This window comes from Molossus molossus, unplaced genomic scaffold, assembly GCF_014108415.1.
Source record: "Molossus molossus isolate mMolMol1 unplaced genomic scaffold, mMolMol1.p scaffold_m16_p_7, whole genome shotgun sequence".
In the NCBI taxonomy this organism is placed as follows: Eukaryota; Metazoa; Chordata; class Mammalia; order Chiroptera; family Molossidae; genus Molossus; species Molossus molossus.
This window is the reverse complement of record NW_023425401.1, coordinates 97924841-97938043: the sequence shown is the minus strand read 5'-3', so window position 1 is coordinate 97938043 and position 13203 is coordinate 97924841. Positions and strand designations below refer to the sequence as shown.

General features: G+C 35.3%; 1 protein-coding gene across 3 annotated transcripts in view; it reads left to right on the top strand.

Annotated features, from left to right (window-relative positions):
- The window catches only part of CNOT4 (CCR4-NOT transcription complex subunit 4), a 147828-nt gene that overhangs the window by 69280 nt on the left and 65345 nt on the right, over positions 1–13203 (top strand). For all 3 annotated transcript variants that reach the window (XM_036246161.1, XM_036246163.1, XM_036246162.1), the window contains exon 2: positions 1096–1361. In XM_036246161.1, coding sequence (XP_036102054.1) covers positions 1188–1361 — 174 coding nt within the window. In that variant the 5' untranslated portion in view covers positions 1096–1187. The remainder of the gene's footprint in view (positions 1–1095; positions 1362–13203) is intronic.

The window sequence follows — 13203 nt, the reverse complement described above, 5'->3', positions numbered from 1 at the left end:
AGGTCACCGGTTCAATTACTGGTCAGGGCACATGCCCAGGTTGTGGGATCTATACCCAATGGGGGACATGCAGGAGGTGGCCAATCGATGTTCTCTCTCATCGATGTTTCCCTCTCTCTCCCTTTCCCCCTCTCCCTTCATCTCTCTCTAAAAATCAATAAAGAAAAACTAATTAAAAATTTTGAACTCTGTAATAATGTAAAAAAGATACATTATTTAATTTTTGTTTTGTTTAATGCGTGTTAATGCCGAGAAGTTTTCAGTGGCATATTATACATATTTAACTGTAAACAGTTAGATTATATAGCATTTTAAAAAACTCGAGCCTTTGTCCTGGCCAGTTTGACTCAGTGGTTAGTGCATCAGCCCACGGACCAATGAGTCACGAATTTGATTCTGGTCAAGGGTTTATACCTCAGTTGTGGTTCATACCCAGCCCTGGTCGGGGTCATGCAGGGGGCAACTAGCCAATGTGTCCCTCTCACGTCCCTTTCTCTTTCTCCTTCTTTTCCACTCTTATCTGAAGATAATTAGAAAAAAAATGTTCTCAGGTGAGAATTGGGAAAAAAATAAAAACAAACAAAAAAACTCTGGCCTTTGTTTTCTGTGGTAAGGGTTTGATATTATTAACATATAATTTTATATGACTGAACCCCCTTTTTTTTCCATTAGGCTTATTTTGTAAACTATGATATATTTTAGAAAATATCATACTTCTTTAGTTATATGGCAGCATTAAGAATCACTAGCTTTAAGGTCAAAGACAAGACAGTCCACAGTGTGTGTTAAGGCTGAAGATACTTCTGTATATTACTCCCCTAAAATGTGCCATGATTAGTATTAGGTTAGTACTAAATGTTTTATCTAGAGAAAAGGAAGTTGTTTTGTTTATCTATTAAATCCAAAGTGTTAATAATGCCAGGCATTTTATCTTGACATACAAAAAATTTCAGGATTCTATTCTGAAATCTATTCTGAGATGATAGAACTGATCTGATTAATATTTTTTAAATTTTTAATAAAATGATTATTGTTTTTTTTGATAATGTTATTTATTCCAGTAGTAAACAGTATATTTTGTTTCTTCTCATGCAGGTCTTTGAAGTTCTACATTTTAATTCTCAGTGCTGAACTTCTTTCTCCCTTAAATTATTATAAACTTTTGCTGCTGTTTAATAAACGTGAAGATGTCTCGCAGTCCTGATGCGAAGGAAGACCCTGTGGAATGTCCTCTTTGCATGGAGCCCTTGGAGATAGATGATATCAATTTTTTCCCTTGCACCTGTGGCTACCAGATTTGCCGATTTTGTTGGCATCGAATTCGCACTGATGAAAATGGACTTTGTCCTGCATGTAGAAAGGTAAAGACTCCAAAATAACCTTGTGTACATGTGTATGAGTAAGTTGATTCTTGGCTTTTGTTAACTAAGTATATAACCTTGGTAAAGCCACATAACCTTTCAGTTGGCCTTTAGTTTGGCTGCTTAAGAGAATTTAGATAGGATGGTGTAAATTGGAAAAACGAATTCAATATTACATCTGTGAGGGATTCACTTTAATTTTCTAGTACAAATAGGAGAAAAGTCTTTTTATTTATTTTTTAATCCTCACCCGAGGACATTTTTACGTTTATTTTCAGATAGAGCAGGAAGGAGAGAGGGAGGAAGAGAGAGAGAGAAACATCGATGTGAGAGAGACACATCGAGTGGTTGATACCCGCACGACCCCACGATCCCAACCAGGACCGGGGACAAACTGCAACCAAAGCACGTGCCCTTAGCAGGAACCGAACCCGGGAGACTCTGGTCTGCGGGCCGATGCTGTAACTGCTGAGCCAAACCGGCCAGGGCAGTTTTGATGTTTACAAAAATAAGTCATGGGTTAAAGTGACAGAAATTCTGGTCCGGGACGTAATAGTTATTCATTTCTTGAGTCCTTACAACAATTCTAGGCTGATAATGCTATCCCTGTTGTACATTTAAAGAAACTGTGCCTTTGAAGAAACTTGTTCATGGGCATCAACTAGTGGGTAATAGGTTTGAGATTCAAATGTATCTTTTGAGTCTCTTCTAATGCCTTAAAAAAAAATGTATGATTTTAAATATTTTCTGTTTTTTTTTGCTTTAGTTGTTGTTAATCCTCACCTGAGGATATGTTTTTATTGATTTTTACAGAGAGATTTTATTGATTTTTACAGAGAGGGAGGAAGGGAAGGAGAGAGAAACATCGATATGAGAGAGACACATCAATTGGTTGCCTCCCACACAACCCCAACCAGGAATGGGGATTGAACTTGTAACCCAGGTACATGCCCTTGACCAGGAATCGAACCCTGACCCTTCAGTCCTAGGGCCGATGCTCTAACTGCTGAGCTAAACCAGCCAGGGCAAGAGTTTTGTTGTTTTAATAAGATGGTCCACCAATTGAAGTATAGTGAATGACCTATTAGGGTGAGGAGGATCACTGCATTTCTATTTTGAAGGACTTTATTTGTGACCTTAGGGCTCCATGCAGTTATCTGTTTTTTCTCTTCTCTTTAATGTCTGTATGATTTAAACGTTTTTTCCTATTTGTTTTTTGTTTTTCCCATTTGAAAGAGCTCTTATGTTTGTTACTACCAGATTTTGAGAAAGCATAAATGTGTTTTAGATACCTAGATTATTAAAAAAAAATTTTATTTTTCATTTTACTTACCAGAAAAGTTTTATTTTAGAAGGCAGTACATTGTCTAGTTTTTTAAAAAATATAGTGGGCATGTAATGTACATTACATGAATGAAAAGCAGATCTACTTATATGTTAATACAGTTTTTATATATTATATATAACATGTAATAGATATTTGTAATGTATTTTTAAGGTATTTAATTTAATTTTTTTAATGGTTAATAGAATTTTAGAATGTGAACGTGAATGGAAAGGTAAATGAAAACCTTAACATTAGCTTTAGTTAAAATTTATAATAAATTTGTGGTAATGGATTTAAAAATATTCAATCATATTTTAAAAATTGATTCCTGGTCATTTCATATGATAATCATATTGAATTATTTTGTTAAAAGTGGTAACTTTCAGGATAGCCCAAGACTCTAAGGCTTATGAATGTTATGACTTCATGAAGTTTGTCTCTTTCTCTCTTCCCCTTGTCGTGTTATGAAGTAGAGTCTTAATAAAAAGACCAGTTGTTAAATTGTCATTAGACAGAAATCAGTTATTTGAGGAAATGGTAAAAAAATTCACTTCAATGTTAAAGGGTTACCTAGAATCATCTCAAAGCCTTAGAAAGTGGAGAAAAATATTTAAAAATTAAAGATTAAAACAAAACTAACTTTAGCAAAGCTAGTTATCAATAAAGGGTGCCTTTCTGGGAGGACCAGAAAGTGTGAGGAATATGAAAGACAGAAGGCCATTGGGATCACTTTCAGTAAAGAAGCACTAGCTCAAAAAACATACTCAGGAGAAACTGCTGAAAAAAAGGTAAGAATAGTGGTGCTTCAAGATCCTAGGAAAAATATCAGTGTGGTTATTTGAATATGGTGTTGGAGCAGCGTATCGGTCCAGCTCCACTTTTACACCACATAGCAGAGTCAGATGCTCTGTAGTTGAAACAATGATTATAAATTTGGGTCAGAGCCTTAAGGTACCTAGAAGTACCCTGGAGGAACTTGGACCTCCTATTCTCAAAAGATGGACTACTGACATACCCTGTCCAGCAGTCTATCCTCTGTACAATCATAAAAGAGCATCCTGTTTTTTTCATCTTGCAGTAAACAGAAATAGCATTTATACACTGGTTGACAGAATTCTTACATGTAAACATGTACAACAACCAAGAATCAACAGATATTTTAGGAAAACCAACATTGTGAAAGAGAAGCACAAAATTCAGTAAATGGAAGAAACTAACATAAGTAAGCAAACAGAAACTTTTAAAAGTGTCACTGGTACTTCTCAGAGAGGTAAGAGGGAATGACATATTCATCTAAAAGAACATAAAAAAGCATATTAGAAACCTTGAAAATGAACACTGTTATAGATGGGCTGAAGAACAGAATGTACAAATTTCAAGAACAAATTAGTAAGTTGGACGATTGTGCTGAGTATTTTCTTTGCAGGATATAGTGCAAGAAAATAAAAATATAGAAAGCATGAAAGAAAACTCAAGCAATATAAAAGATAGATCTGTTGGTTCTAATCTCTGCTAAGAGAAGTTTCAGAAGCAGTGAACTAAGAAAATTTCTCATGATGAAAAGCAGTTGTTGTTATAAGGGCTCTGTGAGTATAAAGCAAGATGACTGAAGCCAGGCCAGTGTGGCTCAGTGGATTGTCCCATGGACTGAGAGGTCCTGGTTAGATTCCCGTTCAGGGCACATGTCTGGGTTGTGGGCTCGATCCCCAGTAGGGGGCATGCAGGAGGCAGCTGATCGATGTCTCTCTTACATCGATGTTTCTATCTCTCCCTTCTGTCTCTAAAAAATCAGTAAAAACATATTTTAAAAAAGATGACTGAAAAAGATCAACAACTATTTATACAATTGTGAGATTTTATAGTATCTAGAATAAAGACAAAGTTCTAACGGCTCCTGAGAGAGAAATACATAAGACTACAAAGGAAGATGTTGAATAGACGGGAATATTCAAGTTTGTTTCTGGTATGGAGAAATAAATTCGGAAATTATCAACATACAGAATGTTATTTATAAAATAATGATACTTGATGAGATCATAAGAGGGAGAGGTTCAATAAAAAAGTTGAGAGATTGTCTAAAGATGAGCTCCAGTGCTCTCCAACATTTATAGAAAAAAAAAAAAATCCAGATTAAAGAAATACTATAAAACCTTCTTTTGGGTCTCCAAGTTATAATGTTTAGCTGAGGCAGTTACTATTTTTTTTTTTTTTTTTTTTTTGAGGTAGTAATTGTTTAACAGACCAGGAGTAACTTTTTTGTTTTTGTTTTTTGTTGTTGTTGACTTTGTGTAACCACAGCTTCTAGAACCTCTCCTTGGTTTCTACCAGAACTTGCTTATAGTGTCTCATGGCTGGAGTGGGTCATGGAAGGGAGACAGTGTAGGCCACACACAGAGTCTTGAAGTCTGAGACCTGGCTTAGCTTTGCCAGAGAGTGTGCAGAACACTCTGAGCATATGTATTTTTGCCTGTCTTAGGTACCAGCAAGTTTGTGTCTCTAGAGACCAACCTCAGTGCTTATATTAACACACAGTCTTAAAACTAGATGACGCTTATGAAGGAAATTTTTTTCATCCTAGAACTCCGTATCTATTCAAGTGTTAATTAAGTATGTGAAAATGGTACACAAAAAGACATTTTCAGACCTGAAAGTTCTCAAAAAGTTTTTTACCTTTCATTCAATCTCTCTGGGGAACCTACTGGAGAATATGCCCCACCAACATGAAGGAATGAAGAAGAGAGAACAATACATGGGATGAAGGAAAGAGGTGACCAAACACAGGAGAGAAGCAGTGGTATTCTTGGGAAATGGAGAAAGATGACAGCTGTTCCCCAGATAAAGAATACTTGCTATTTTGTTTTTTTGTTTTGTTTTTCTTTGGTACGTGCCCCTAGTGGGAACTGAACCTGGAACTCTCTGGTCTGCAGGCTGACGCTCCAACCGCTGAGCCAAACCAGCCAGGGCAATACTTGCTGTTTTCAAAGAGAAATGTCTTGTGAGGCCACTTAAGCATTTGGAGGAGATTTGATTGTTGAATTAGTAATGAATATATGGAGATATAAGACAAAACACAGTTATTAACTGTAGAGAAATAAAAAATTGTACAGAATAGGAAATGTAGTCACATTATACTACAGTGGCTTAGATATGGGTAGGGGTTGATATTTATTTTTTTATACAGATATTCTTTTGTTACAGCATTATTTGTAGAAAAGACTATCTTTTCACTGTTGAATGGTTTTATACTCTTGAAAATTAATAGTCCAAAAAAAAAAGGAAGAAAATTAATTAACCATTAATGTGTACATCTATTTCTAGAGTCTTTATTGTACCCACTGACAGTTATATCCTTGAATCAGTACCATACTGTCTTGATTACTACTCTTAAGTTTTTAAATCTTTCAACTTTGTTACTCTTTTTAGAATTTATTTTGGATGTCTAAGTCCTTAGCATTTCCACCCAAGTTTTTAAAATAAGTTTGTCATTTTGTAGAAAAAGTCTACTGAGTTTTTAGTGAGATTGCATTGAATAAACAGAACAATTTGATGGAAAAATGACATCTTAAAAATGTTGATTTATCTAGCTCATGAATAAGATTTATCATTTTATTCTAAGTTTTAAGGATTTGTAAAACAATGTTTTATAGTTTTGGTATATAGTATATTTTGTTATATTTATTTGTAACTATATTTTTTGAGCTGTGGCACATTATATAGTTTTTAAAATTTCATTTTCCAAATGTTGGTTGCTATTATACACAGCAGTTGCTTTTTGTTAAATAGATGCCTTACGACTTTTTACATAGATGATCATGTCTTCTGTGAATAAAGACAGTTTTACTTCTTCCTGTCCAACATGTATGCTTTTTAAGTATTTTTCTTACCTTATTGCATTGTTTAAGCCCTCCGGTATAGCATTGGATAAAAGTGGTAAGAACAGATGTCCTCGTTTGCTCCCAGTCTTAGTGGGAAGGTATCAAGTATTTTACTATTAAGTATGTTGCTGTCTGTTGGGTTTTTTGTTGTTGTTGTTGTTGTTGTTTTTAATATGTGGTCTTTTCATGTTGAGGAAGTTTTCTTCCTTGCTTACTGAGAGTTTTTATCTTGAGTGGGTGTTACATTTTGTCAAATGTGATTTCTCCTAAATTCTGTTGAAGCAGTAATGATTTAGGTTGATTTATTTTTAAAATAATTTTATTTCATTTTTAATTTAAATTTTGTTTTTCAGTTACAGTTTACATTTAATATTATTTTATATTAGTTTCAGGTGTATAGCATAGTGGTAAGATAATCATATACTTTACAAAGTATTCCCTCTGATATTTCCAGTACTATATATATTTATTACAATATTATTGACTATATTCCCTATGTTGTACTTTATATCTCTGTGACTATTTTGTAGGTTGATTGATTTTTTTAAATCAACTTTTCCTTTCAAGAATAAATCCCATTTGATCATGATATATTACCAGTTTTATTTTTTTTAATCTTCATCCGAGGATATTTCTTCATTGATTTTTATTTTTAGAGAGAGTGGAAGGAAGGATGGGAAAGAGGGAAAGACATCAGTGTGAGAGAGACACATCAATTGGTAGCCTCTAGCACAACCCTGATCAGGCCGGGGATCGAGCCTGCAACCCAGTTACATGCCCCTGACTGGAATCAAACTCAAGACCCTCAGTCCCTGTGCCGACACTCTATCCACTGAACCAAACTGGCCAGGGCTCCTATTTATTTATTTATTTATTTATTTATTTATTTATTTATTTATTTGTTTATTTGTTTATTTATTTATTTATTTTATTTTATTTTATTTTAATCCTCATCCGAGGACATTTTTCCAGTTTTTGTTTCAGATAGAGTGGGAGGGAGAGACAGGAAGAAAGAGACAGAGAGAGAGAGAGAGAGAGAAACATCTATGTGAAAGGGATACATCGAGTGGCTGCCTCCCGCATAACCTAACCAGGGCCAGGGACAAACTGCAACCGAGGTACATGCCCTTAGGGGGAACCGAACCCGGGTCTCTCTGGACCGCAGACCAACTGTCTAACTGCTGAGCCAAACCGGCCAGGGCTTGCTTGCTTGTTTGTTTGTTTGTTTGTTTGTTTGTTTATTTATTTATTTATTTATTTATTATCCTCACCCGAGGACATTTTTCCATTTTTTGTTCAGGTAGAGTGGGAGGGAGAGAGAGGAACAGAGAGAGAGAGAGAAACATCGATGTGAAAGGAACACATCGAGTGGCTGCCACCCGCACAACCGACCAAGGCCGGGGACAAACTGCAACCGAGGTACGTGCCCTTAGCGGGAACTGAACCCGGGTCTCTCTGGACCGCAGGCTGACGCTCTAACCGCTGAGCCAAACCAGCCAGGGCTTATTTATTTATTTTAAGTATATTTTTAATTGACTTTTTAGAAAGAGAGGAAGGGAGTGAGATAGAAACATCAATTTAAGAGAGATACATCGATTGGCTGCATGCCCCTCACTAGGGATTAAGCCCGCAACCAGGAATCAAACCTGGAGCCTCTCAGTCCAAGGGACAAGGCTCAATCCACTGAGCCACACCCACCGGACTCCTTTTTATTTATTTATTTAGTATTATTATCATTTTTTAATCCTCACCCAGGGATACTTTTCCATTTTTGTTCAGATAGAGTGGGAGGAAGAGAGAGAGAGAAACATTGATGTGAAAGAGACACATCACTGGTTGTCTCCCTCACGACCCTGACCAGGGCCAGGACCAACCACAACTGAGGTACGTGCCCTTGACCTGAATTGAACCTGCGACTCATTGGTCTTCAGGTGGACACTCTAACCACTGAGTCAAACTGGCCAGGGCGTATTTTTAATCTACTATTATCAGGACAATTTTTGTGTCTGTTTCATGAGGGGTATTTGTGGTTTTCTTTTATATTATTTTTAGATTTGGTATCAGTAATACTGGTTTTATAAAATGAGTTAGGAATATTTTCTCATTCTCTCTATTCTGAAAGAGTTTACATGTGACTGATAACTTTTTAAATTTCCTCTTCATATTCATTATTAACATGGGATTCTATCGGGGATTCTTCATTGATGAGCTGCCTGCAGAGACTTGCTATCATAGGATTCCTCTCTGTAACTCTTTATGGAATTCTTTTTTAACTAGTTCCTTCTTCATGTTATTTTTCCCCATAATTTTAAGTTGCCTTGTCTCTTCAAATTTTGATCACTGTCACCTCCACTCAGTGTGACTGTTGAACCCAGTGCCACGATCCAGTAAGTTCCAGAAGAGCAAAAAGCTGTGACACTCATGGTTTTCATCTGTCTTCTTTTTTCTCCAAGTTCACAGACCTGCTGTTCGTTGCCTGTTGTTCAGTGTCTCATGTATTTTATACATGTTGTCTAGTTTTCTAGTTGTTTATTCTAGTAGGCCTAATCTGTTACCATCTACTCTGTCACAGCTGGAGGTGGAAGTGTATACACATTTGAACTTTGTAATAATGTAATCATGAATGTTGACCTAACCAAAACAAAGATGGAAGGTGGGAAAGTGGTCTTGGGATGTATGGTTAGGCTGGCTGAAAGAAAGTTAAAACTGCGCCCTGGCCGGTTTGGCTCAGCGATTAGAGTGTTGACCCGCATACCAGAGAGTCCCAGGTTTGGTTCTCCCTAAGGGCATGTACCTCGGTTGCGGTTTGTCCCAGGCCTCTGTTGGGGTCCTGTGAATGGCAACCAGTCAGTGTGTCGCTCTCATGTCGAGTTTCTCTCTCTCCCTTCCTCCCTCTCCCCCTTCTACTCTATCTGAAGATAAATGCAAAAACTGTCCTCGGGTGAGGATTAAAAAAAAAAAAAGGAAGTCAAACCTTCAAATTGCATAATGTGATGATATCTAAAACTGAAAAATCAAGAAGTAATAATACAAGCATGTTATTTAATGATACGATAGTAAATGACAGACTTCTTAAAGAGTCAACAGGAATATTTGTAGGGAGAGGCAACTGGTTTGAGGGAGGAAGGAAATGAGGGACAGCTCTTTTTTCTGATAAACCTTGTAGAACTATTTGAATAGGAACATATATAAGAAAAATACTAATGAAACCAATGAAAAAAGAAATAGTAGGAAAATGGAAATAGAGGAAAGAAGGTATAATAGTGCTGATATTATTCATAATCAAATTCAAGATCAAACACATTTTAAAAGGGCAAAGAGGTCTTTTTCTTATCAATAAAAGCTTCCCTCAAGTCATGAAACTTTATTTCGTTAACAGCAGAGCTTTGAAGTATACTGGGCTGATATCAATACCCAGAGAAACTATCCATACTCATAATGGAGAGACTTCTTAACTTGTATGTTTTAGACTTTGACAGATAAAGTAGACAAAATGGAAAATTGAATTACATAGTTAACAAGCATGTATATGTTTTTGTATGTACAACATTTGTACAAACAAATTTGTACAAAACTTTAAAAAACAAGTGCAGTGGGCACTAAAACTGACTGTTAGGCCACAGTGGAAATATTAACCAGTCCCTAAAATTAAAACCCACTTGTACAATTTTTTTTTTTTTTTTAACCTTGCTTAGGGTTTGTAGGGCTCATTGAATCTTGGTTTGGGGTTTCATTAGTTCTGTGAAAAATTACCCTATTATCTCTTCAAATACTGCATTTATTCTCTTTTCTTTCTGGGACTCTGATTAAATTTTTTTCTGATCTTTTCACTATTTTCCATGTTTCTTTTTTTTACTGTATCTTCTTTTTCTTAATGCATGGATGGATAGCTTCTGATTTGTCCTCTAGTGTTTGAATGTTTTTTTTTAAGGTCCAGTCTGCTGAGTTTTTAAATTTTGCCTTTGTGTTTTCCATTTCTAGAAGTAGTGTTTGTTCTTTCTTCATACTTGATATGTTATTTTTAAAATAGAATTTTATGTCCTGAAGATATTTTCAACTTTGCTATATAGTTGTTTAAACAGATAAAGATTGTTTTAAAATCTGTGTCCAATAATTCTAGTAGCTGGTCTGTGAGGTATGTTTCTGCTGGTCCTTGTTTGTGTTATTTTATTTCTTTGTGTGTTTGGTTACCTATTCCTGCTTCTTGGTTGTTGTCATTGAATTATTTCTGAGTTCTTCAAGACCCAGAGTAGATTTGCCCTCCTCTAGGGATTTGACTTGTACTGGGTCCTATATACATTGGCATTAGGGATGTTTGAAGCATGAAAGTCTTTGTTTAGGCCAAGCATTAAGGGCTTTTTGTCTCCAGGGTGCTAAATTTTCCCTAGGGTTCGTTTTGACTTTGAATGCTGTCCCTTTTCCCCCTTTGTATCTCTTTGCCCCCATTTGTTGTTACTCAGACTTTTTACTTTTCTCTCTGGATTTTGACTCTAATCCAAAAATTGGCTTGGAACTTCCCTATTGCAGACCATTATTGTTTTTAAGATGTTGGTTTGAAGTTTTTAATAGTGTTTTTTTCATTGTCTTCAGCAAGAGGAAAAGTTAGAGCTGTGACTACATTTGTTAGAAACAAAGAACAAAAATAAATGAGCTTATTTCTAGGTTAAGAAACCAGAAAAAGAATAAATATGGTGATAGTGGAAGATACGGATTAAGCAGAAATTAGTGAAACAGAAGAAAAGTAGTATTTCAATAAACGGTAGAGCTGGTTCTCTGAAAAGACCAATTGACATAATTGAACTCTTGGCAAGTCTGATTAGAAAGTAAAGAAAAGACACATTAGGAATAAAAGTGGGAACATACTACACATGTGAAAGAAATTAAGTGATTACACTAGCGACTATAAACCATCTTAGTAGTTTAGCAGTTTATTGCCAAATTAACACTATTAAAATATTTTTCACATGAATAATGCTTCTTCACAGAAACCCCATTTAGCGTTAGTTTGATATATAACACACAATAGTACCTTTAAAGAAAATTTTTCTGCTTGTAATTTTTTATTTGATGCTATATTCCTAGAATATAGAAAAGTATGTTGAACATACATGTTTCAACCAAACAGTAGACTAGAAGTCCTTTTCTTTATTTTTCATACTACTGTTAGTAGCTTTGTGAGTCACCTTCTTTTTCTGCAGTTATTCAAATTATGCTTCATCTTTCATCTTTAGTCTACTTTCCTTCTTCATCTCATTGTATCAGCTTATTAATTTTCTATCATTGGGTTCATAGAATAGGTATTTATGGTGGCATGTGTGGAGGAGGAATCATCATGGAATGCATGCTTTTTCAACTTTTTATGTAACCTTTAGGCAAGTTAAGGCCAATAAGATTTTGCCTTTCTGTTTAGAGTAATTAGCACATTTTATATTGTCTCAAAAATGTATTTAATTCCTCCTGACAACAGAAATGTAGTTTCACAAATATATTAAGATTAAAAAGCTAATATTACTGCTTCCTGTAAGTTGCTTGAATAAGAGATATTTGGAGGGTAAATCATAGCTAGCTAATTTGTCTTATTGTTCTCCTGTATTGTTGTTTTTTACATTATGTAGCAGTTATTTTCTACCAAAGTTGACTTTGAAGACCGATTGAAGTATATTTCCATAGGGAAAACCTTGGAGTAACATAGAAGAAAGACTAGGATAATCAGTGCTGCATCAGTAATACACTTGATGAGACTTGATACTGTACTTTAGTTTTTGGTACTTGTTAGTCTCCATTTTTGGGTGTTTATGCTTTTTTGCTTTTATGTTACTTTGCATCATCCTTTATCAGGATTTTACAATGTCAGAGAATGTTAGCAAAGGGGAAAAAAGCCTTTGAGTACTTGTCAAATTCTTCATATTCACAGAAGAATTTGAGTCTCGGAAAAGTTACATAAGTTTTTCGCAAACTATCTTTGATGAAGAACCAGAATTGAAACTGTACCCCACTACTTCCTGTGCCCCAAGTCTGTTGATGACCAATACAAGGCCCTATTATGCATGCCTATTTCCCAGCTTGTGTCATGTGATTTACCACCTAAATTCAGTAACAACCACACTGATAAAGATCTTATTCTGCATAGTCCACTGATGACGGACATGAATTTGTGGTAATCGTAAGTTGTTATAAACGTCTCCAAATACTTACTCTCAGCATTTGTATTTTTCTTATCATAGACTGGTAAAACGCAGTGCATGGGCTACACTTTGAAGTGTTTGATCTATTCAGGGAGAGGATTATCACTACTATTGATATTACTGCAGAGCAACAGCTTTCAAATTAATTTAGTGATAAACACTCCAAAAAGAGCCAGCCAGAAATCCTGTGGTAGAAAACAGCTTTTCCATGTGCAAATGAAAAATTTAAGTGATCTTATGGAAAGTTATTTCAGTTGCTTTTTATGTAGTTCATTTTTATACCTGTGCCTTTATAGCTCCAGATAGTGTCATGGGATTAAAATCATTTGGGCAAATAGATTAAGATTTGAAAGGAGAATAATATAGGCACAGAAAGGTGAGTGGAGGAGAGAGAGAAAACTTAAACAGGGAAGTTACATCATTGAATATTCAACATACTGCAGTAGATCTTTAAC